Source organism: Dipteris shenzhenensis, chromosome 23 (genome assembly GCF_047967505.1).
Source record: "Dipteris shenzhenensis isolate YYH24624 ecotype China chromosome 23, Dip_SZ_1.0, whole genome shotgun sequence".
Taxonomy (NCBI): domain Eukaryota; kingdom Viridiplantae; phylum Streptophyta; class Polypodiopsida; order Gleicheniales; family Dipteridaceae; genus Dipteris; species Dipteris shenzhenensis.
In genome coordinates, this window is record NC_141618.1 from 40,058,144 (window position 1) to 40,084,384 (window position 26,241).

General features: G+C 45.7%; 1 protein-coding gene across 2 annotated transcripts in view; it reads right to left on the reverse strand.

Moving 5' to 3' along the window:
* The window catches only part of LOC147887370 (Glycosyl hydrolase family 47 protein), a 200,236-nt gene that overhangs the window by 17,357 nt on the left and 156,638 nt on the right, over nucleotides 1–26,241 (reverse strand). The window contains exons 14-16 of one of the 2 annotated variants that reach the window (XM_087394172.1): nucleotides 26,068–26,138; nucleotides 25,649–25,913; nucleotides 12,003–12,355 (exon numbers count right to left, since the gene is read on the reverse strand). In XM_087394172.1, coding sequence (XP_087250298.1) covers nucleotides 12,059–12,355; nucleotides 25,649–25,913; nucleotides 26,068–26,138 — 633 coding nt within the window. In that variant the 3' untranslated portion in view covers nucleotides 12,003–12,058. Of the gene's footprint in view, nucleotides 1–12,002; nucleotides 12,356–25,648; nucleotides 25,914–26,067; nucleotides 26,139–26,241 lie in introns of those variants that run through there. The other variant, XM_087394173.1, reaches the window with a different exon arrangement.

Consider the following 26,241-nt stretch of genomic DNA (forward strand, 5'->3'; position numbering starts at 1 on the left):
GTATTCCGCTTTGAGCTTGCTCTCGCGGGTTTTTGTTCTTACTTAATAGAAGTCTTTTTCATGGAAAAAAAATAATAATAAGCCATCCAATCCACCATAAAATCCCTCATACTGGATACATGCATCTGAATATTTGCTCCGAAAAATGTCCCCTATTTCTTGCATGACCCAAGGTACTGTGCAATTGGAGGATCCTGTGCTATCCTCCTCGATGTCTATGATACCTTCATCATTCTTCTTTGCATCCCTCAGTAGATTCTGTTGTTCCCACCAGCCTTCACTATTGCCGACTGTCACATGTGCCATTTGCTCATGTTTATCATGCTGCTTAACACTCCCAGTCTGCCACAAAATACCACAAAATAGTTGAAGAAGACTCTTGTACCTTGAACTGCTCAACCAAAGCTCTTGACAAGGCATCCCAACTGCTCTTGACTCTCATAGGCAAGGACCTGTACCCCATAAGTGCACTACCCTCAAGAAAATCACCCAAAATTTTGGTCCATTTTGCCTCGAGCCACTTGTACGAAACACATATACCTAGATGAATCCAGGAACATTCCCAAACTCATCCTCTAAAAACACAACATAGTGCAGTTTCAATCTCATGATAGCCACTCACAAGGTTGAAAACCATAAACTCCATCATGCATAGCAGGGACTAGCTACTATGACATCCCCACTGACGTCATCAGCGCCCAATAGTGGGTGTCGACCATAGTATAAAAATATGCTCTCACACATACAAATCCACACACCCACACATACTTGAGCATCCATTTATACAAAGTCTTCGTACTGAGTTTCTGTCGGCACTCCGGAGGTGAAGGGCAGACTCAGCCATGATGAAGGCTAGCACTAAAGGAGAAGGCTAATCAAAAGGTAGTCCAAAATCTCTTCATTCAAGCTACAACTGCTTGTGAAGTCTAAACATTTTCATTTTAGTCTCTCCCCAACAAGCATCTAAATCTAAATCTAGCTGATAGGGCAACGCACCATTTAAGATAGAAAGAATTATCACAATACCAGCAGGCCGCAACTTGGACGAAAACTTCACAAGGTGAAATTTGCATGTCCGCTAATACGGCAGAAGCATATACCTAGATGAATCCAGGAACATTCCCAAACTCATCCTCTAAAAGCACAACATAGTGCAGTTTCAATCTCATGATAGTCACTCACAAGGTTGAAAACCATAAACTCCATCATGCATAGCAAGGACTAGCTACTATGACATCCCCAATGACGTCATCAACGCCCAACAGTGGGTGTCGAAAAACCCGTAGCTACACCTCAGGGTCCTCCCCCCTGGATCCACAATCCATCAAAGGTAAACCACGAACTACCACTCAGCAAACACCAACTGAACCTCAAATTATCTTTGAGACATGTCCACTATGTAGTCTTTCCACCATCCCACACATGCATCCATTCATCATCTGCATACTCATCGAAAACTAAGTCAAACCACCTCAGGGTCCTCCCCCCTGGATCCACAATCCATCAAAGGTAAACCACGAACTACCACTCAGCAAACACCAACTGAACCTCAAATTATCTTTGAGACATGTCCACTATGTAGTCTTTCCACCATCCCACACATGCATCCATTCATCATCTGCATACTCATCGAAAACTAAGTCAAACCACCTCACAAAGTCCTGTAAACAATCAAACACAACAACTTTGCGATGGTCTACCGACCATGTAATACACATCTTGCTATCACTTGGCTGCCTGCATCAGCTATATGTACCTCTGTGCACTTACTAATCAACTCACATGCATCAGAAACACCTTTGCAATCACTCACATCAGCTCTTCAAATCTGTAGCTAAACTGAATCTTGTAGTCAACATTTGACTTTCTAATGCTTTCTCAGGTATTCACTTGTATCAACCAAGCATTGACTGTGTGCCTATCAATCAGCTCACATGCATTAAGGAACATGTATAAGTCATCCAAAACAATGTTCAAATCTGACTCATAAGCATGGGTCTCACAGTCAAACCAGTAAACTTGTAATGAATTTTAGACCAAGTAATGCATCACATCAATGCCTTTGTCAACTTCCTCCAACAGTCCCCACATAAAGGCATATGTAACCGGCCTTCAAGAAACTAAAGGGCAGTAATTCTCGTCTACTCAGTCATAAACCTCATAAATAGCCACAATGCAAGCTTCAGTCACTTCAAACACTTAACAATACTTAGAAAATAAACTTCAACAACAACAATGGGGAGGCTAGAATGCCCCTGCTCTATGAAAACAGTACATAGTACACCCACTGTGGCGCCCCTTTGGGTATTTATTTAATGCTTCTGAATGGAAATGCTTTACAGCAGGGGTTCACCCCTGCACTGTTGCTCTCTGTAAATCCTCTGACTATCTTCTCGGCATCTAATACAAGTGCACCACTAGAATCCAACTGGCAAGACAATCTTAGGTATCCACTTCTGACCTGACCCAACTGAAAGACATCCAAGCATCCAAACCACTAGTAGCAAACTGTGGTCAAGCAGCCTCAAGGATTTCAAATGCATCACACTGACCCTTTGGCCCTTCCCTAGGCACACCCTTTGCTTCTGTGTGCTTGCTTAAGCCTGTGGGGACCAGGAAGGACTCCAAAAGCAAGAAATACACTACAGATAACTTCAAAATGAGAAAATAGCAATCAAATGGAAGACAACAACCAAATACTCGCTATATGTGGCAGAGGGGCGAGCTCATTCCTCGTGCATATCCCCTAGCTAGGCTCCTAGCAGGGTGCAGGTATCTTCTAGCCTTTGGGAGAAGAGAGAAAATACAAAAAGAAGGCAGAAGGGAGGCAAGAAAGGACCTGGAGAGGTTATGGTCCACAGATCTGCCTCGAGATCCATGCCAACCTCCAAAAGCATGCCAAGACTCCCTCGAAGTGTGGGCCTGCCTCAAAACACGTGCCAAGAATTCCGTACAGCTATCAATGCCCCCCGGGGGTCGCACCAGCAATTTGTACAACCACCTGAGGATTTGTGCCTACAACCTCGAACCGTGTGCAACAACAAAAAAGGAGGAAGAAGCCAGCCAAAGCATGAACGTGTGCAACCAACAGCAAAAAGAGCAAGCAAAAAATTACAGCTGACTTTGAAATCTGCTCCAGGCTCCTTTTGCAAGCCCTAGAATGCTTCAGGAGGGTGAGGGAGAGAGATGGTAGGTTGAGGGGAGCACATGCATTTGCATGCATGCCACTTGGCACTTCATTAAAGTCCTAACCACCATACCAAGGACAACGTTGGTTGTCCTTGGGCCCAACATTAAAACCCATCTAAGATGCCTATGCCTTGCGCCTAGGACCTAGTGGGTACACTTAAAAATTGCCCCTAGGGACTTCTAGGAAGTCTCCACTTCCTCTAACCAGCCACTCATTACCAAGCCATTACTAGACTTAACCACGGTTAACCCCGGTTGAGTTACGTTAAACTTTACATCACTTTTGACATCCTCATGACAGACCCTCTTCTTAAAACAAAAAACTAGCCAGGTTGCTGCTGGAAACTTACAGGAACAATAAAGAAAACATGGGCTAGAAGAGATCGAGAATCCATCCATAAATCAATGCATCCTCTGTTTGGAGTGTCGCAAACACCCATCAAGGAGACCTCACGGCAAAAATACTATCAGCAAGTAGCATCTCGGGTGAGACAATCGGTGTCACCAAGCGATCTCCAGATATGTGAGCAGTCTGTATCAAGGGGAGGTGCTACCCTCCTCTCGAGCACCAAGCAATGCTCTAGATCTCTACTATGCTGAACCTATAGGAGCCTGCACTGCAGTTGCTCAAGCTGAAATGCGCCCAAGTAGAGCTGCAAAATCTGAGGTGACTCTTCCAGATCACCCTCCTCCCTCCACAAATGCCTTGGCGCCCCTTTCGGTATTCATTTAATGCTTCTGAATGGAAATGCTTTACAGAAGGGGTTCACCCTTGCACTGTTCCTCTCTGCAAATCCTTTGACTATCTTCTAGGCATCTAATCCAAGGCATCTTCTAGGCATTCTCTAGTACTCTCTCTCCATGTCACTACAATCCCCTCAACTAATTTTCTTTCTCGTATTCACAAACATACAATATTACGAAAATCCTCATCGTTGCTTGTCTCCCAGTTTGACGAAAAGCTTCCCACGCTTCTCAAGCTGTACATGTACAATCTCCCTCTGTGACCACAAGCTTACCCGATGTCTCCACCAAAATGAGAGCTAATGTCTTTCTTGAATTTAGTGCATTGAGCAATGGATTGCTTGATCTCAGTATGCCATCCTCTACCATTCTCATATCTTTCCAACCTCTGTAAGCTTCAAAAATAAATCAAATGATGCAATAATGAATTTTGGATCATGAGGCCATAATCCCAAAGCAAAGTGACCAAATTGCCCTTCCCCATGCCCATGAGTAATCACACCTCTTAGCGATAATGATAACTGAGTGCGTGCTTTGTGCTCAAGAAACAAGCAAGGGTGAAGGAGGGAGAGAACCATATCCAGAGCAAAACAACAAACTTTCATTTCATCCCTCGAACTGTACACCCTTCTCTCTCCTCGATCACGTACTTACAAAGTTACATATCGGGAAAGCCATCCACTCCAACCATCCAAACAATTCCCGTATGCCTATTTGTTAGCACTTAGCCCTAGTATGGCCTTGTAGGCTAGTCTTAGGACTCAGTCAACCCTTCGGTTGACTTCATTGGTCAACCATATGGTTGACTTCAGGGCCATATAGACCACCCCTTTGTACTTTTTCATTATCCATTTGCAAGTACTCACGTTTGCTTCAGCTTCTTGTTTGCTCCCTTGCATTCCTCTCCATTTCCATTGCTTCCCGCACCCAACAGTGGTATCAGATCAGGTTCTCTTGCTCCTACCTGCCTTCCCTCATGCACTCCCATTGCTCCTACCTGCCATTTTGATCCAAGTCAATCCAGTGCCTCATTTCATCGCCAAAAACCTGCTTTTTGAGCAGAAAAACAGTCCAGTGGCTGTTTTTGTTAACTTTTTGATGCCAGATTTCAACGTTTTTTGAAATTTCTGAGCTGCCCACATACAAACAACCCTGTCCATACAGCCGTACGGACACGTGCATGGCAGTGCCACGAATCTATACAACCTGTCAAAGTTGATTCAAGCATTTTTGGGCTGTTTTTTGAGGTTTTTTGCTCAGATCTGGACGTTTTTCAATCATTCGGGCTTTCCTCCAACTACTCCAACCTGCTCTAGCACCATTTTGCTAGGATTTTCTCCCTCTTAACTCATATCTACCTGGTACAGTTGGATTTGAAGCTTTTCACCCTCTTTTATGTCACATTTGCACACAATGTAGTGATATTGGGGTGATTTTGCTCTATAAATTGAGGCTTTTGTGTCACATTCGCAAATTTTGCAGTGACATTTGCTCCTTTTTGTCACATTTTGGAGCTTTTGCAGTATTTGCCTATTTTGACTCCATTTCAACTTTGACATTGGGGATTTTGGATCTATTGCTGGTAGATTGCAGGATATTTTCAGATTTGCAGGTTATTTTGTCACATTTGCCGAAATAGCAGTGACATTTGGCTGCTTTCACATGAAAATGGTGGTTTTTCGATGACATTGGCAAGAAATTGCAGCAGATTTGGTCACATTCACAAAATTATAGCTTATTTTGGGGCTTTTACCAATTTGCCCTCTTTTTGGCATAATTACCCTTTTCAAATTTGGGGCTTATGCCAAATTTGCTAATATTTACAACATTCTTTGCTTGACACAACCAAATTTGAGTTTTATTAGCATTTGCCCTTTGATTTGGGCTATTTGTCCTTTGACATTCATGGCATTACCGTTTGGGACAAATTCAGCTCAGATTTGCATTGGACAGATTTGCTGACATTTGCCCTTCGATTTGGGCGGGTCATTTGCAGGACAACTATTTGTAGAAGGGTCCTTTGATTGGACATATATTTTTCTTGCAGGTCATTTTTTGGAGACAACTTGTGCATTTTGCTCAATGTTTGAGCAACCATCTTGGCATTGACACTTGCAAACATTTGAAATGCAGCCAGCAACAATTAGATACTTCGGCAGCCAGCTCTTTGCATTGCTGTGACACTTGCAGAGCACTTTTATTTTTTGGGGATTTTCATATGCAATGACAAACCATGAATCTTTTGGGATGCTTGCCACTGAGGACAAGCTTGATGGCACCAATTATCCCATGTTGTCATACTTGGTGCGTCACCTGTTGTCCAGAAACTTCTGGGGAATTGTATCTGGATCGGAGATCTCTTCATCACAGGCACCTATTGCCACTTCTCCCACTCCTGGCTCATCTACCACTACTCCCTCCATGCTTGCTGTCGACCCTCCAACACAAGAATAGATTCGTTGGGATCATCAACGAGATGTAAAGGCACATACAGTGATTGCAATGAATTGCAGGAGAGTTGTTATAGTTCACATTCGGTCTTGCAAAACAGCCAAGGTTGCATGGGACACTTTGGCCAGTCTTTATCAGATACACAATGAGGCCAAAGTTTCTTATTTGCGCAGGCAGCTTGACAATGTTAAGATGAATGAAGGGGGCAGCATGGATGCCTATTTGACACAGGTCAAGGACTTCAGAGAGCAACTCCTCAATGTTGATGAGATTGTACCAAACTCACAAGTTGTGTCCACCACACTCGATGGACTCATATCAGGGTTTTGCTACAACACTTAGACTTGTGGCCATGGGTAACCCCAACCACTATTCTTTTGATCATCTTGTTTCCCTACTTCTGTAGGAGGAGCAAAGTCGTCAAAGCAGGGCTGATTCTACTCATGCAGATCAAGCCTTTGCTACTGATCATAGGGGCAAAGGAAAAGCGGGGGGAAAATACAGCAAGCCCAAACCTACATCTGGTATCTCAACCTCTTCCTGTCTTGCTGATGGGAAGACGAAGAAATTCTGCAATTATTGCAGGAAACCAGGTCATGACATCTATGAGTGCCGGAAGCGTATTGCTTCCGAGAAGAAGCAGCAAGGACAGGCAGGATAGTAAGGTCTTATTGTCACAAATACTCCAGCTGCTAATGTTACAAATACAAAGGCAGCCAACCTTGCTCATGATGAGTGGGCATTTATTGTGGAGTGTCATTACAAGTGCTTGCCACTACAGTGTCAGGTGATACCATTCCACTTGTGGAAGTTTTATATGTTCTAGGAATAAAAAAGAATCTGATTTCTATCTCAGCCATCTCCACACATGGCTTCAAAGTTCTTTTTTATGGTTATCGTTGTGCCGTTTATGATAATCAATATGACAACTATATTGTTTTTATTGGAACACTTGATAGAGGACTATATCATCTTGACATATATGCACAACAAGCTGCTATAGAAGCTAATGCCGTGGCTGAATCTGTAATTTCTGATACACATCTATGGCATGAGAGATTGGGACACCTCAACTTTAACAGTTTGGTGAAGATGCATTCACATGACATGGTCGTGGATCTTCCACCCATGCATGCATTTTAAAAACATGTATGCGAGGGCTGCTTATTGGGCAAAATGCATAGGGTTCCATTTCCCAAGGACAAGACCCTTGGTGCATCCAGGAAGTTGCATCTCGTACATAGTGATGTGTGCAGATCGATGCGGACAGCATCACTTGGAGAGTACTATTACTTTGTTACTTTATAGATGACTTTACCAGGTTCACTTGGATATATCCCATGAAGCTAAAAACATGTATGCGAGGGCTGCTTATTGGGCAAAATGCATAGGGTTCCATTTCCCAAGGACAGGACCCTTGGTGCATCCAGGAAGTTGCATCTCGTACATAGTGATGTGTGCAGATCGATGCGGACAGCATCACTTGGAGGGTACTATTACTTTGTTACTTTATAGATGACTTTACCAGGTTCACTTGGATATATCCCATGAAGCTAAAGTCAGATGTCTTCTCTTGCTTCAAGCATTGGATTGCCTTGGCAAAGAATGAGAGTGAGGAGAAACTCTTGACCTTCCGCACTGACAAGGGGGGTGAGTACTTGTCCCGTGAATTTTTTGATTTTTTAGCAACCCGGGGTATCATTCGTCAGTGCACAGTGGCCTACACTCTGCAACAAAATGGACTGCTGAGCGCAAGAATAGAAAAGAAATGGAAATGGGCAAGTGCATGCTTAAGGGAAAGTCTTTGCCCAATAAATGCTGGTTAGATGCGCTTATGTGTGCCAACTATGTGCTCAACCGAACACCCACTCAGGCATTGAAGACCATGACTCCCTATGAAGCATGGACAGGTTGTAAGGCCGTCATTTCTACATGCGGGTGTTTGGGTCTCTTGCGTATGTGCATGTACCCTCTCAGTTGAGGCATAAGCTTGATGATAAGACTGTCAAATGCATCTTCATTGGCTACAGCTCACAAAGCAAAGGTTACAAGTTGTTTCAGCCTAGCACAGGCAAGGTGATTGTCAGTAGAGACGTGGTTTTGATGAGCATGCCCCTTAACCTTGGCTGGACTATAAAACATAGCCTTCAGTGGAAGCCTCTGATGTGTTTGATTCTATTTCGCCTTTCATAGATACATAAGACACAGTGCGGAGCTCCATGCCACATGCCTCTAGCAGCTCCAATCCTCCTCTCGTTGCTCCTGCTCAACTTGATTTTCCACCTCGAGATGGCCATGCTATCGAGCAGGAGAGGGCTGTCCTGAGACGACAAAAATCAGTCCCTCGTTGGCTTTTGGATACCCTCAGGGACAGCAGCAAGCAGACCTTTGCCTGCCCGCACTAGAGGTGCGCACAAACAGATGCAATGCAATTTTCTGGTCGTAGCTTTGATCGCCACTGCTTGTAATGAGGAGCCTCTATGTCACAAAGATGCATTTGAAAGTCATGAATGGATGCAGGCCATGAGAGCTGGACTTGATTCCATTCAAGCAAATGGCACATGGGACTCGTGTGATTTGCATACATGCAAGCGTACCCTCGGCACAAAGTGGGTTTACACATTGAAGCACAAAGATGATGGTAGTGTTGATCGCTACAAAGCTCGCCTTGTTGCGAAAGGTTATGCCCAACAGCATGGTATTGACTTTTGAAGAGACATTTGCTCCCACTTCATGCATCACGACCATTCGCTGTGTCATTGCTCTTGCATCTCACAGGCTTTGGGAGGTCCATCAGTTGGACATAAAGACCGCCTTCCTTCACAAAGATTTAGTGGAAGAGGTCTATGTCACTCAGCCTCCAAGATTTGAACCTCCACGATCTGAAACTAAGGTATGCCGGCTTAAAAAAGGCTCTTTATGGTTTGAAGCAGGCGCCACAGGCATGGTATGCCAAGATACATTCTTTTTTACTGTGCCTTGGATTTCAGAACAGCCCTACAGAGGCTACTCTTTATGTCCGGAAGAGTGAATCAGAATTTCTGATATGTGGATGACATGCTTATCACTGGGCCAGACTTGAGAAAATTGCAGATTTCAAGACAGCTTTGCAAAAATCTTTGGCCATGATAGATATTTGGCGGTCACACTATTACTTGGGAATCCAGTTTGCATATGTTGAAGGGGGTATAATGATAGTCAGTCCAAGTACATTTGACAGCTCTTAGACCACTTCCAGTTTGAAGATTGCAAGCCAGTTTCTACACTATTGGAGCCTGGCTTTCGTTTCTCCTCTGAGGATGGAAGTGCAACCTTTGATGCCACCCTTTATCAGCAGGCTGTGAGCCACCTTATTTATTTATGTCATACTCGGCCTGATCTTCAGTATGCCGTATCTCAGTTGAGCAGATACATGCACATGCCTAGTACACAGCATTGGCAAGCAGTGAAGTGGGTCTTCCATTACTTGAAGGCCACACAAAATTTGGGACTGTTGTATGGTGATGAATCTTCACTAGTCTTGCATGCTTTCACGGACAATGATGATTGGGCGGGTTGTTATGACACGAGAGTGTCCCACAATGACAATTGTTTCATGCTTGGATCCTCATGCATTTCATGGTTCAGCAAGAAGCAGCCTACAGTTGCTACTTCCCGTTGTGAAGCTGAATACAGGGCAGCCTTCACACCTATAGTAGAGTGTGTCTGGCTCCATAAGCTACTCGCAGATCTTGACATTAGCCAACCAGCTTCCACTACCATCTACACTGACGGCCAGAGTGCTTTGGCTATTGCGAGAAACCTAGTGTTTCATGTGTGCACAAAGTACATCGAAGTTCATTATCAATATGTTTGAGAGCGACTGTCAGCTGGCGAAATACAGTTGTCCTATGTTCCCATGGAGGACAACTTAACAGATCTCTTCACGAAGGCTCTACCACGGCCCAAGTTTGAGGCTTTTCGACATGCCTTACAATTGGCACCATTTGTTACGTGATTTTGATCTCCCTATACTGTCATAGGTTGCTAATATCCATCTTGGAGGAATAGGTAAGGGTGGCATTGGCCTTTGGTTGTATGATTCAACCACTAGTCTAGAGTTTGGGCCAAAATTATAGTATATGGCAGCCCAAACTGAATTGCGATTAGCTTGGGTTCTCCTTCTCTAGATCTTAACATTGGCAAACTCTCCTGCAGACTGAAAATTTGCTGATCCTTCCAAATCGCTATTGTCCTAGCTCAAACGGAGGATTCTTTGGATCGTTGCCAACAAGGAAAGTGGCCCTAATACTTGAAATCAGCTCAAAAGACTACCAAAACCTCCCTGCAATCAATTCGCAGCCAATACAGGGGGATGTTGGGAAAATCGCAGCAAACTGTGACCATCTAGATCAAATCGCAGCGAAATCTGGGCCTCCTGGAACAAAACGCAGCTGATCTCGAACACTTGGGAACCCTGGGAATCCAAATCACAGCAAGAGGTGGCCTCCTGGTCGCTGCAAATCAAATCGCAACTCTCTCTCTCTCTCTCTCTCTCTCTCTCTCTCTCTCTCTCTCTCTCTCGCAAAGGGACAAGGGTTTGGATGCTGGAACAAATCGCAATTCAGCTTGGAAGATGCAGGGAAGCAGTACAAGGAATTTGTGCAGGATAGTTCAGCCATACCATGGAGGGGGGTTGTTAGCACTTAGCCCTGGTATGGCCTTGTAGGCAGTCTTAGGATTCAGTCAACCCTTAGGTTGACTTAACTAGTCAGCCACATGGTTAACTTTGGGGCCATATAGGCCATCCCTTTGTACTTTCTCATTATCCATTTGCAAGTACTCACGTTTGCTTCAGCTTGTTGTTTGCTCCCTCCCATTCCTCTCTGTTTCCATTGCTTCCCGCACCCAACACTATTCACACAGTCTCACACTCCTTAATCAAACCTCTCTAACCCCCCCCCATGGGTACATGACCCTACACTACTCATATAATTGCATATCTCGGGTTATGGTGACACGATTGACATGAAACAAACCACATCTGAAAGCCCTTTCAACACCCCACCTCCCTCTAGACTTCATAGCAAAGGTGGATTTACAAAACACTTGACACATTCGTGTCACTAAAACCCATTAACCACCCCTAGTGGTAACAAAATAAATTTTCACATAACAGTATCTCTCCCGCTAATTGACCCTTTTATGACACATGACCGCCAAGAGCTAATTGTATGACTCAGACGTAAAAATATGTTTATCCAATTATTAAGGCCTAATGAAGACTTGTAATGCTTTATTCATTCCGATGGTAAAAAAGAGAGGCTCAAAGTGTCCTTGATCTGACAGTGAAACAAATTTACGACACACCTGAATTTGTGTTACAGTGGCAAGTGCTTTAATGCTATCATAGGCGTTGCCTCCCTACCCACCACCACAATAAACAGCACAAACCAGACCAAACCAAACAAAGGAAAAGGGGAATAGGAGCTGTTTCAGTGGCGCTGCAGGGAGGAGACGGATGTGAAAAGGAAGCAGAAGCAACCTATAGTCATATATTGCAGATAGCCTTGCAACTACACATAGCCTTAAACAAACAATATTTGCTCTTAATAAGAAAGGGGAAAGATTCCTCTCACCTGTCGGTGTAGCTGCATTTGGAACTTGGAAAGGTACAATCAATCTGATCAGAAGGCTATTGAGTTCCAGCTGACAAACTATCTTGTTCTTCTCTAGATTTATCACTGTCAAATGCCGCTAAGTTTTGCTGAGAACTCTGGTCTTGTTGAGGTACATTTACTTCAGTCTTCACCTTCTCATGCAGCCGAACTGTTCGCAACTCTACAGAGGATTGCAACAGCTCTAATATTCTGCCATGCAAACTTTTTGGCTGTTGGTTGTGCTGCGTTTTTTTTATAGGACTCTTGGGAAGGCCAACTCTTCCAAAATCAATACCACGGCGCCGCCAATAGCCAACTCCTTGACAAACACCCTGTTAACAATAGAGACGCTCGTAAACAAAGGATCATAAAACAAGAACAGACATCTAATTAGCTTTGAATGCATTCCTTTCTGCATAAGCAACATGTATGCATGGGAAATACATTAGAAATATGATTGCAGTCAAGTGTGTCGTTCAACCTTAAAGTGCAACTATTTTGCTTAGTTATTGAAGTCTTTCCTACACATATCTGACAGTGGAAACAATTTATTCCAGTGATTCCAAGCTGCACACAGTACAAAACTCACATCGTTAACATCAATATACCAAACAAAACAGCTTCAAAGGCATAGTAACATAAATGGAGATGATGACCATACAATGCTGGAAATTGCATAGCAGGCGAAAGTTGGCTTCTTTAGGAGCATTCACAGAAATCATCAGTTGCCTTGTTTTCTACCTTCTTGACATTCTACAAATACTTTATATCATGACATTACATTATCACACCATCTCTGCCCTTGTTCCCCACCAAATAGCTAGACTATGCAGGCCCGAAACAGCAAGGGGTACACCACACTTGCTCGGCTTGAGCAGCAGTACTTTCACTCTCATTTTCAGGATACTCAGACCAAGTCTCTTTTCTTTGACTCCTTGGTTTGCCCAGCGGGCACGTATGGCAGTCCTTGCTCAGGGCTTTATCTATTAGAGGTTGACTGGGCTCGAGTGGGGAGGCCCCAAGTTCTCTTATGGTCACAGATGATCCGCAATAAGCCGCCGATTCCACACAAAATTATTTGGCTGAGTTTGGGGCCCCCCACTTCAGCCTGACACAGCATTCCAAGTGATTATGTATCTTCATCGAGTCAGTAATTACGGTTCCTCTAGCTGAGGGTGATCAAAGGTAATGGTATGCCTGTACATGCAGATGGTTTAAGAGCCTGGAACTCTCTATGGGAAGATTGCCTCCCTTTCAGTATAGCCTTGAGGCCCCCTTTGTTCCGCTCACTTTATTAAAACGCTAACCTAGTTATTCAGGAGGATCTCATGCAGCTTCACACATATAAGATGTGGAAGCCCCTAGCGAGCTTCTTGTAAAGCTCAGCTTCTACAAAGATCACAACTTCGAATATCAAAGGAGGGCTTCATCGATTTGCCAGTCTAGACATCGATGCACCTCCTCCACTCTTTGAGGATTTCAATAGGGCAGTTATGTGTTTCATCACACCGACTACGCATTGAGACTGGATAGGCTGAGGGCATACCTAGAGGGGGCCACAAATGCACATTCTGTAAACTACAGAGATTGCGTAGACGAGCACTTTGCTTTCAGATGGCCTATATACTATGGCACTAGTAGGCCCCAAGGAGACAACGTAGTCGAGGCTTGAAGCAAGAGATATGACAAACCCGTCAATGCGTCGATGCACAAAACAGCTTGGGGTCTTCCCTCCCTTTTCACCCAGACCAGGGGCACACCCAACGGGTGTGATAGTGGCACTTGTCCGATGCAGAACCACAACTAAGAGACCATAGCTGACCATGCATTATGACCCAAACGAGGGGCACACCCAACGGGTGTGATAGTGGCACTTGTCCGATGCAAAACCACAACTAAGAGACCATAGCTGACCATGGATTTCATGCTTGCCGCAGCCCCGTCTACCACCGAAGCCTCTAACACATGCCCAGCAAAATGCAGATTTTAAAATTGATTTACAGCAGACATTTGCTATGTCTGATCTTGGTCTTCTGCACTAGTATCTGGGCATCCAATTTGCTAGCAGTCAAGGGGGCATTTTGATGTCACAATCCAAGTACATTGGACAACTTTTGCAGCGTTTTCAGTTTGAGGATTGCAAGCCAGTATCCACACCATTAGAGACTGGTTTTCACTTCTCTTCTGAGGATGGCAGCAGTACATGTGATGTCACTCTCTATCAGCAGGCAGTTGGTTGTTTGATTTACCTATGCCATATGGGACCTGATCTACAATATGCTGTCTCACAGTTGAGCAGATATATGCACAGTCCATCTATGCACCATTGGCATGCCGTGAAGCGTGTTTTCCGATATCTCAAAGGCACTCAGCATTTAGGACTTCTTTATGGGGCTGATACTTCATGTGTCATGCATGGATTCACTGATAGTGATTGAGCTAGTTGTTCTGACACTAATGTGTCACACAGTGGCAACTGTTTAATGCTTGGTACTTCATATGTTTCTTGGTTCAGCAAGAAGTAGAGTACAGTTGCTACTTCTAGCTGTGAAGCTGAGTACAGAGCAGCTTTTACAGCTACAGTGGAGTGTGTGTTTGGCTTCGGAAGCTACTTGCAGATCTTTGTGCATGTCAGACTGCTCCTACTGTCATCTTCACTGATAGTCAGAGTGCTTTGGCTCTTGTACGGAATCCAGTTTTCCATGCTCGCACAAAGCACATTGAGGTTCACTATCACTATGTCAGAGAGCGATTATCAGCAGGTGATATTGAGTTGTCTTATGTTCCCACTGAAGACAACTTGGCACATCTTTTTAAAAAGGCTCTACCTCAACCTAATTTTGAGGCTTTTCAGCAAGCTTTAAACTTAGTATCTTTTGTAACTTGATCTGTTGTACTCTGTACAGTCATAGGTTGCTATATCCCTACGGGACGAACATGTGCAACCATGACACTAGATATTTAGGTTTCATGAGCCATGTCCAGGATACTTCAGCCCATACCATGGAGGGGGGTTTGTAGGCCATCTCATGGGCTATCCATAGATGCCACTTACACCTTGGTATGTGCCTTGTAGGCCTAGTTATAGTCAGTTAGGACTATTGGTACAGTTAGTTTCTGTACCATCTACGTCAGTTAGGACACTTAGTCCAATTAGGACAGTTAGCCCTAGGGTTTTGTTATGTTGGCTCTCCCTTGAGTCTCTACACTTCAGTTTTGCAGCAATCTATTATAGCATCTCGTTTTTCTTCTCCTTGCTTCCATTTTTTAGCTTCCATTGCTTCCTACACCCAACACTATCTCGCACATGGTCTCTGTGCCCTTCTCTTGGCGGCAGCATGTTGGCTCCCTCTGCTGTTCTAGGCTGCCCCATATCAGCTAGCTCCTCCTCCTCCTCTACTCCGCTGTGTCCTGGAACTGACTCAAATGTATAAAAGTATGTGATGCGTCTCTATGCGCGATCAGCTTCTATGTCCTGTGGTCTAGCCGCCTTCTACTGCTCTCTGATCTGGCGCAGTAGTGTCTCCCTGTGCCGACACATCTCCATCAGATAGAGCCAAATGTAGACCTAGTCATTAAAATGCATCAGTCGTGATAGTGGACCAAAGACACTTCCTCCAGATAGAGACAGTGGTAGCGCCCCCGGATCTCATAGTAGGCTAGGCAATCACAAAGAAAATGTTCCTCTGTCTCGGCCGCCCCTTGCGTACATGGCATGCAGATCCGTTGCTCTCTGGGTATATCTGCGGCTCTCCTTGCCTCAATCCTCAACTGATGGGATGAAACCCGCATCTATCCAATGGCAATCCTTAGTGCATGTGAGACTCCTCTGTCCACGAGATATTGGGGTCTCATGATGAATCCCTCCTCCAATACTCTTAGAAAGTGGTCGCAGTGGAATCAGATCTTGGTGGGAAGCTCCTGGTCCCCACCCAAGTCCAGGATGTATGGAGCTAGAGGAGATCTAACCGTATGATATAGTTGATCTCATCTCGTGGGATCGACATACCATGTGTTGGTCCCGCCACCGCTAGTCATCTGGATGACTCCAGAGCCAGCCTCGGAAGTCTCCAGTGAGGGAAGCAAAATTTGGTGGATGAATATCGCTATCTGAAAGATGGCATCAACCTGGAGAGATGTCATGGCGAACTCTACCTGTACTATCTCATGTGGGACTCAGGGCTTACACCGAATCATCCTGGATCCCGTAATCACCTGTAGCCGTTCAAATCTCTTCCACTCTGTCTTGGGTAGATCGCTTTACCAGAAGGGTGCTGCATACATGGCAGTCGGTCGCACTAGTGAATCAAAAAGCCAGGGTGGATCTTGGAAGTGTGCTTGGAAGCACTGTCACTCTAGCTAAGCCAAAGCACTCCGCTCCCGTTCAAGTCGTGTCTGAGCTGCATGGGTCCTGTGAAGACTGCTCTCAAACATCTGTAAGACTGCACTATCTTCACTCGCTTGCCAAGATAAGTGAAGCTGAGTCGGCAAAGCACTGCGCGCGAGGTATTGAAGACCATAACCTTGGTCTTCCCAAGTCTCTCTCTGCATCTGCAAAACACCTCTAGGGTCTCCAGATGTCTCTACATCGCCACTGCTAAAGATGATATACATGTCATCAGCGTATAGCAATATCTATATCTACTAGCCGGCTAATAATGATCTCTAGCCCCCTAGGCGGTTTATGAAGGATGTGATCTCATGAATGTAGAATCCGAAGAGAGTCGGTGAGGGGGCAACCTTGCTCTCGACCCAATTCGACAGACCACCTGGGGCACGAACTCTACCTCTAACTAACTCATATAGGCTCACCACACCACAGATAAATGTCTCTGGAATTTGCATCTCCTGTAGTTGAAGGCCTTCCCAAAGTCTCTACGAATCATGTGTAGACTTTCTGGTGTCTGTACCTCGCCTCCTCAATAATATCCATCAAAGTAAAGATGTGATCTAGGGTAGAGTGTTGCCTTTTGAATCTTCCTGCCCTAGTGCCCGTTGCCCCCGTGCCTCTGTGACTGCTGATTTTCCTCTCTAGTACCGATCCATAAATCTTGGCCAGTGTGTGGCCAATCATGAGAGTGCAGTAGTTCCCAGTATCCATGGGATCACTTGCTTTGTGTATCAATACAATAGTGGTAGTGCTCCAAGTTGGGGGAAGTCGTGGCATACATCATGGTTGAGCATCTATGCTAAGACCTCCTACCCATGTGCGAAATGCTCAATCCGTAGGCTCTCATGATCTTGTGCTTTTTGGTTTTGTAGCCGGCGAAGCACAGCCCATACATGTGTAGTGAACAAGTGGCAGGTAGTGGGCCTGGGCATAGAGGACATGTCCAAGTGATACATGCATCAAAACATCATATAAAGAGCGTGCATAAGCCACACTCTCGAATCAGTGATGGGAATCAGTGGCTTCCCCTCCAAAAGAAGCCCCCATCTAGTGATTGGGTCTCCTCCTCGAAATGATCTGTGACCTCATCCATCCTGTGTGTGAGGAAGCCCCGTCTTGCACGGCATGTCAACCATCGAAAAATTTGTTGTGCCTCAGATGACGTCAACTGACCTAGTGCTCGCTCCTATGTGAGGTAGGATTGTAGCTCTCTGCACTTGTCATCAAACCAAGGGTTTTGAGGCATCTTCCCATCTCGAGCCCATGTGGGTCAAGTCGTACGGGAGGCTTTGGTGGCAACATCATGTAATACTAAGCAAGGTATCCGAGGCATGTGCGAGGTCTATATCATCTTCGAGTAGCGTCGGCGGAAGCTCTCTAGCTAAGTGACTCACACATACTAGGTCAAGGCATGGTCAAAGTGAATCTGGGTACGAGCAGGTGTGGCATAGCTCTCCTTGTGACTGGCGTAGTAACACAGATACGGAAGGCCATATATGAGTGGTCAGCTCCGAGTGAGGGAGGGGATACTGTGAGGTCATGTATCCGCAAGGCAAGCTGTCTACAGCTAGAACAGCATGAGCCTTCTTCAATATATTTCTGGTACTGAGGGGTTTTATAGTAGTGAAGAGCTGTCAGCAGGTCATGAGATCTACGAGGAATAATCTCAGATGTAGCCTCGCCCTCCATCTCAATAAAACAGTAGTCCAACGTAGGTGTTTCATTACTTTCATGTCCTTCCATGGCTGGAAAATATCTCGCACGGGAGAGTTGTGTCCAAACGCGTGCTCTTCACACTAACAAAAGGGAATCTGGTGCTCCGTGGAATCAAGGAAGAAGGCGAGTAGAGGACAGCAAGAAAGATGGCGGAATCTGATAGGCTGATCTCAGACGGAAAGAGGGTGAGAAATTCGCCTTCATGCGCTGAAGTGCTGAAGTGAGAAAGAGAGAGAAATCCTGGGTATATAAATAGTCAAGAAGGGCCAGCAAAAAACAGTCTCGCTTTTAATAGATCTGGTCCCGCTTTTCTCCAGCTAGCCAAAAATAGCCAAAACGCGCTAGATTTAGAGCAAGTGCTTTCCTTGCTAGAGAAAAACAAAAAAGCAACTTGCTTTTTAACCAAAAAACAGTCTCGCTTTTAATAGATCCTGTCCCGCTTTTCTCCTACTTCTCAACTGCAGCAAATCTAGGTCTCTAGGGTAGGAATCTCATCCTTGAGAACCTAGAGCAAATTCTTTCCCTAACCAGCCCACTCTCACGCGTCCCCACACAGCCAATCACATCAACAACCCAAGCGTGGGAAGTTATAGGTCAGAAACGATCCATCCTCATATCTCTTGCTGAAAGCATCAAGTCTTCTCATCGCCTACCTTTCTCAGGGAATCACGATTTCCAAACACGTAGCAACCGAGAGAGAGCACAGCCTATGTACTTCTATTTCTTCCACAACTCTCCCAATCATGAGCACACATCATCAGCCAACAATTCAGCCCATACATGAGCGGAAATTCAGATTTGCAAGAGCAATCTCAAAAAAGTACCTGGAAGACATCTTTTGTGCATACCTTGCGTTGAATTCAATCATGATAGGATGGCTCTGATACCAAATGACACGACCCCGCAGGATCTGACCCTATCACTGACCTAGAATCTCGTCCTCAATACAACCAGAATCATAGAGCAAGTGCCTCGATCCTCCCAACCACCCCCGAGCACGTGGGCTACAACTCGACTCATCCATAGGCCCGTATCTAACCCAGGCGTCCCATACCACCTGAGCCCGTCCAGAGGACCTTCGATACACCACCTATGATCCGCCATGTAGATGGCCAGAGTCCCGGCCTGGGTCCAAGCCCCATCCATCAATTGAGGAGCGCTCAACTGATCTACACAATAGCACTGGCCCTCCCTCTATATAGAAGGAAACCCGCTATACATAGCACAATGCTATGAATAGCTCTCTCCATATAAAGCGAGCACTATATATGAATCAATCTCTATATATAGCGATCTCGGCTAAAAATAGCCATCCAGCCCTATGCTATCCCGTAACCCACGTTAACCTGCCATCCAACCCTAGGTACACCATGCACATGACACTCATAGACCCATCGGTCTTCTGAACACTTTAATAAACTCTCTCTCTCTCTCTCTCTCTCTCTCTCTCTCTCTCTCCTCAAAGAGGTGCTAGTATGCACGCACAGAGAGATGGTTTGCAAGACTCGGGCTCCACATGCACAGACTGCCTCCTTTCTAGTACAGCATGGATGCTCCTTTTTCTCCCCTCCTATCACACAAGGTCAACCAGGTTATCTGTGAGGATCTACTACACCTACACACATTCCGAACTTGGTTGGGCTCGAGTGATCTTCCAATGAAGTTGGGCTTCTACAGAGATCACTTCTCACATATCACAGCGGAGGGTTTCATCGATCCACCAAGATATACGCAGATTCACCTACCCCACTCGCTGAGGATCTCTCTTGAGCAGTTCCGGGTCTCTTCACACAGACTTCGTATTGAGAGCAAAAGAGCGGAGCGGTTACCCAGGGAGAGGTGCATATGCACCCTATGTGACATGCAAGAGGTTGAGACAGACGAGCATCTCATCTTCAGGTGTCCTGTCTACTATGAGATCTGAGGGCATTTCTACTGCCTCTTCAAAGATAGTTCTGGGGTTTTGGTCCATTTTCTCTCCTACCCAGACCAGCGATGTTTGGCTGCTTTCATTCATGAGATGCTCAGACACTGCAATAGGATACAGGAGCAGACTTCCTCCCCGACTGATACTTCCTAGAGCTCTATCACGGAGTTCTTTCAACCAGATCACATAGACCCCCACGAGGCGAGGCCTCAACATGACCGTGACCCGGAGCCTGTGACCCAACAGCTCAAACAGAGGGTTGACTCACAGATCATACTTGGGAACATCTCCTCCTTGTTTAGGGTCGGAGCCCGACCGACGGGGGTCACAGTGGCCCTGGCCAAACGCAGAGCTACGAGCAAGAGACGTACCAGGACTGCACCCTTGGGGGGGTGACAGCACTCTATTGCTGACCTCATGCCTCTCCCCTCCTATCACATAAGGTCAACTAGGTCATCCGTGTGAGAATCTACTACAGCTACACACATTCTGGACTTGGTTGGGCACGAGTGATCTTCTAGTGAAGCTGGGCTTCTACAGAGATCGCTTCTTATATATCACAACGGAGGGTTTCATTGATCCACCAGGATACACGCAGATTCACCTACCCTACTCGCTGAGGATCTCTCTTGGGCAGTTCCAGGTCTCTTCACACACATCCGAGGGCGTTTCTACTGCCTCTTCAAAGATAGTTATAGGGTTCCTTCTCCTCTCCTACCCAAACCAGAGGTGTTTAGCTGGTTTCATTCATGAGGTGCTTAAACAGCGCGAGAGGATACTCCGAGCATGGAGACAAGAGCAAACTTCTTCCTCGACTGATACCTCTCAAAGCCCTATCACGGAGTTCTTTCAACCAGATCACATAGACCCCCACGAGACGAGACCTCGACATGACCGCGACCCAGAGCCTGTGACCCGACAGCTCAGACAGAGGGTTGACACACACATCATACTTGGAGACATCCCCTCCTTGTTTAGGGTCGGAGCCCCCGACCGACGGGGGTCACAGTGGCCCTGGTCAGACGCAGAGCTACGACCTCATGCCTCCAGTGCCTCATCCATCCTGATGTCCTGATGATGATGATGATGATGATGATGCTGAGATTGATATATAGTCGACTATCGACATGAGTGTGTTGTACTAAGTGTTGTACTTAGGATGCTCATTTTTTGCATTTTTTGCATTCTACATTGGTGTGGATGCTCATTTAGTAGCTTCACTACCACAGCTCATTGTATCAAGTTTTTCACAGTCTCATAGACCCATCGGTATTCCAAAGACTTTAATAAACTCTCTCTCTCTCTCTCTGATCGTATCTACAGCACGGATGAGTTTTGCTTCACTTATGACGGACAGCCCATTGAGCCTGTTAGAGAGTACACTTATTTGGGGGCAGTTTTCAGGGGACCGATCTTTACCATGACATATGCAGCACGAGATAGGATTAGTAAAGGGTATGCTTCGTTGGCTCATCTTGAGCGTCAGTGTTTTCAGTCCCACTTTCAGCATCCCGATACGAAATCCCTGCTATTTGACACATTGGTGAGACCAGCTGCGATGTATGCATCTCCTTTCTGGGCAGGAGACCTTGGCGCTGCAGATTGGAGACGAGTAGAGAGGTTACAGATCATCATGTTCTCTCGGCTCATTAGGGCCAAGGCTACAGTTCCGCACGAGATCATGCTAGCAGAGTTTGGAGCTACTCCCCTTGCATTGGATGCAGCGTTTCAGTCGGTCATGTATTTGCACAGGGTTAGGGAGTTTGGAGACTCAGCAGCAGGCAGAGCTCGGTTGCCATGGTTAGCACTTGCATCTTCTATGGAGTTGGCACGATCTGGGGCCCGATATTGCTGGTACTTCAGACTCACTAGGTGGCTCACATCTCTTGGACTAGACATGGATAGACTGCCTCCCTTCCGATACAGCATAGATGCCCCTCATCTCGAGTTGACTCGCCACGAGCTTAGTCAGGTCACGAGAGCAGACTTGCTGCAGCTTCATACGTACCGCACTTGGATTTATCCCACGCAGCTTCCGACGAAGATGGACACATATCGTGACCACTTCCTTCGGATCACAAAGGATGGATTTGTCATTCCACCAGGCTACACAGTATCCACATGTCCCACTCACTGAGGATTGCCCTTGGCCAGCTTAGAGTCTCTTCGCATCAGCTCGAGATAGAGGCTGGTAGGATGCGACGCATGGAGGATGGACGGCGTCTAGGCCGAGAGAGCAGGATCTGCCCTTGTTGCACCATGGGAGAGGTGGAGTCAGAGGAGCACTTCATTTGCAGATGCCCGCTATATTATGAGATCAGAGGGAGATTCCACTGTCTCTTCACGGACGGCTTTGGACCTCTCTCACGAGTGATGGATTATGAGGATCAGCATTGCCTAGCTCTTTATGTCAGGGAGGCCACTATGCTTCGACGACACTACCTCAGAGACCATCAGCACAGACCGGAGCGTGATAGAGCCCAGCCCGATAGAGCTCAGACACACGCTATACCAGATGACAGGTATCAGGAGGAGCATGAGGAGGTCAGAGCTCACACAGGACACATGCCTCCACCCTGTGGATGTACATATGAGATGGTTTGTAGACGCCGCAGGATCTTGTTACATAGGGGACGTACTCGCCGCTTCATCTCCAGACGATCCAGGATGATGGCAGCTTTTCGGAGGAGACTTACTCATGGAGATCTCGTCCCACCAGCCGCTCACCTCACTTTTGCTCAGATTTGTACTCTCATAGCAGGAGGCAGAGTCGATGGACACGATTTCCAGTATTATTTTGGTTCTCAGACTCCGTGACACCTGGACTTGTATCTTTGCATTGACATATTGTACTCATCCCCCCATTTTGCACCCAGGGGCGGTTTCCTTGCATCTAGCTTACTCTGTATTTAGGCTCGGATTTGACATTATGTACTTTCACTTGCATTGTATTGCGTAGCACTTAGATGATATTCGACGATGCCTCTTCTTTGTGGCACGTTGATTTTGTGCTATCTTGTACGCAGAGTTCTTGATGTCCCATGGGCCCATTTTGGCCTTTAGTGGACAATAATACACTTTCTTTCTTTCTTTCTCTCCCTCTCTCTCTCTCTCTCTCTCTCTCTCTCTCTCTCTCTCTCTCTCTCTCTCTCTCTCTCTCTCTCACACGAGTGATGGACTACGAGGATCAGCATTGCCTAGCTCTTTATGTCAAGGAGGCCACTATGCTTCGACGAGACTACCTCAGAGACCATCAGCACAGACCGGAGCGTGATAGAGCCCAGCCTGATAGAGCTCAGGCACACGCTATACCAGAGGACAGAGACCAGGAGGAGCACGAGGAGGTCAGAGCTCACACAGGACACATGCCTCCACCCTGTGGATGTACATATGAGATGGTTTGTAGACGCCGCAGGATCTTGTTACATAGGGGACGTACTCGTCGCTTCATCTCCAGACGATCCAGGATGATGGCAGCTTTTCGGAGGAGACTTACTCATGGAGATCTCGCCCCACCAGCCCCTCACCTCACCTTTGCTCAGATTTGTACTCTCATAGCAGGAGGCAGAGTCGATGGATAGGATTTCCAGTATTATTTTGGTTCTCAGACTCCGTGACACCTGGACTTGTATCTTTGCATTGGCATATTGTACTCATCCCCCCATTTTGCACCCAGGGGCGGTTTCCTTGCATCTAGTTTACTTTGTATTTAGGCTCAGATTTGACATTATGTACTTTCACTTGCATTGTATTGCGTAGCACTTAGATGATATTCGACGATGCCTCTTCTTTGTGGCACGTTGATTTTGTGCTATCTTGTATGCAGAGTTCTTGATGTCCCATGGGCCCATTTTGGCCTTTAGTGGACAATAATACACTTTCTTTCTTTCTTTCTTTCTCTCTCTCATAGACCCATCGGGAGCTTGGATACGCCAACCCAAACATGCTAGAGTTTGTACCCTTTGTGACATGCAGACAGTTGAGACGGAGGCACATGTAGATCTACAGTGCCCCCGATATGCACATATCAGGGAGGACTACCAGCAGATATTGGGGGACTCCGCTCAGTTGACATCAATTCTCTTCACTGCCTCTCCGGCAGCATTGGGATCTTTTGTCACTCGTCTTTTTACCTGTCGTCAAGAACTCATAGACTCCTGACCCCTCTCCTTGAGGAGACTCTTTTTACATTGTATCGAGACGGGTCCCATGGGTCATTTTTTGGCCCCCCCAGGACGCTAATAAATTCTACTTCTACTTCTACTTCTCTCTCTCTCTCTCTCTCTCTCTCTCTCTCTCTCTCTCTCTCTCCACTTTCCCAATCCATCTCAGCCCTCCTCAGAGGTGACCACCAGAGAGGAGGAGTCACCCTTGATGTAGCCCTTCGGATACAGAGATCGAGGAGACCACGCTCTCCACCGCATCAAGACAACTTAACAGACACAAATACGAGAGCTTCTCACATCTCATCAAAGAGCCACTAGGTTACCTGGATATATGGAGCCTGGGCATGTACTAGGAGCGTTAGCTCTGAGCACCTGACACTATTGATATTTTGCTATTTCTATTAACTTTGTGCACTAGCTTAGCACTTTATCTTTCAGCAAGGGCCTTAGTGAGCCCTTTGCTTCACCCCTAGTGGCTTGTATGAGTTACCTTTTGTCTTTCCATTGGTCTCATAGGCCCGCGAGGCCTCCCGTAGACGTTAATGCATCTTTCTTTCTTTGTGTTTCTCCCCCCCCCCCCAAACCCCCCCCCCTCTTTCCTCCCTCTTAAATGGCGACTTATTGATTGTACCAGGGTTTCATAGTCTCATAGACCCATCGGTCTTCCGAAGACTTTAATAAACTTTCTTTCTCTCTCTTGCTTCCTTTCACTGTATGAGCATGAATTAGCTCAAAAGAGACACCTTTCCCTGTCTTTACGACTTTTTTAGCTTTTGATCTCGCGCAATGAGCATCCCAATATTTCAGCCTACATAAGACAATTCTGACACTTTTTGAAATGCTGATTTTGCCGCAATCACTTCACTGTTTTAGCTCTGTTGCAGCACAGGGAAGGTCACTTATTGAGCGGTATACTGGTGGTGTCTGGAACTTGTAGGGAATATTGATGGACAAGTATCTCAGTCACTTGCAAAAGGAAAAATTGAATGCACATGGGAATGGATTGACGAGAAGCTAGTGGAGCACAGTGGCAGGCACGTGCAGCTAGTAGAGTGGCAGGAACAGGCAGCTCGTGGAGGTGGGAGACACATCTCACTTTCATTCATTCTTTTTCTGCAAAATTAAAATGAAAACATGACTATAAGTGGCACAATTCTATAAGTTCATAATCCAGTTATTCGGAGGTATCTCTACACTTAAACATCAATTGACAGCCTCTATAGCTGAGTGGTGTGCTTACCCTGTTTGCCTTGTTTTTCCTCTCTCTTTTTCTCTTTTTGTTTCTTTTCTTTTCTTCAAAGGAGGGGGGGGGATTACCTTGAGTGCTTGAATGCTTTAATAGTCAAAATGCACTCACCATCAAAATAGTAGACAAACAAATTCACTAAAAACTGCTAGCTGCTCTCAACATAATTCAAAACTAGACCTTCAATTGCACATTCGACATTCCAGGCACATCTGATTCTTCTTTCACACAGCCTTCTGACCAGTTATAACACCAACTTTCATTATAACCACTCTTATTTCCTCCCATAGCTCTAAAGTCCCTGAAACTAGAGTTTGAATCCATCCATCTGTCAACAGTTTGGGAAGAATCTGTGCAGTAGCTCCCAAGGTAAGTACAATGTTCAGCAGGCAAGGAGATTTCAGGGGTCATTGGAAATAAATGCCCTTCTGTGCTGAATATGTACCTGTTGAGACATTATTTGACAAGTAAAAAATAAAGGGCATTTTCTAGTGAACAACTTGCAAATAAATCAAAAGGAAAAACTCACTCACAAACCAGAAAAGCTTCAAGTAGATTTAGATTCACCCTCTCAAGCGATACAAAATTCACAAACTTACGGATAAGGGCCTTTTTCCACCAAGTTTTCTCCCCCAACAGCAAGATCAAAAAGAAGCCAGAGGTATTTGACCTACAAAAACAGTGACGCACAGTTACGAAGTTTGCAATACATTGGCAGAATGGGAAATCATATCAACTTAAGCTATGAATGTTTTCACTTATCACGCAAAGCA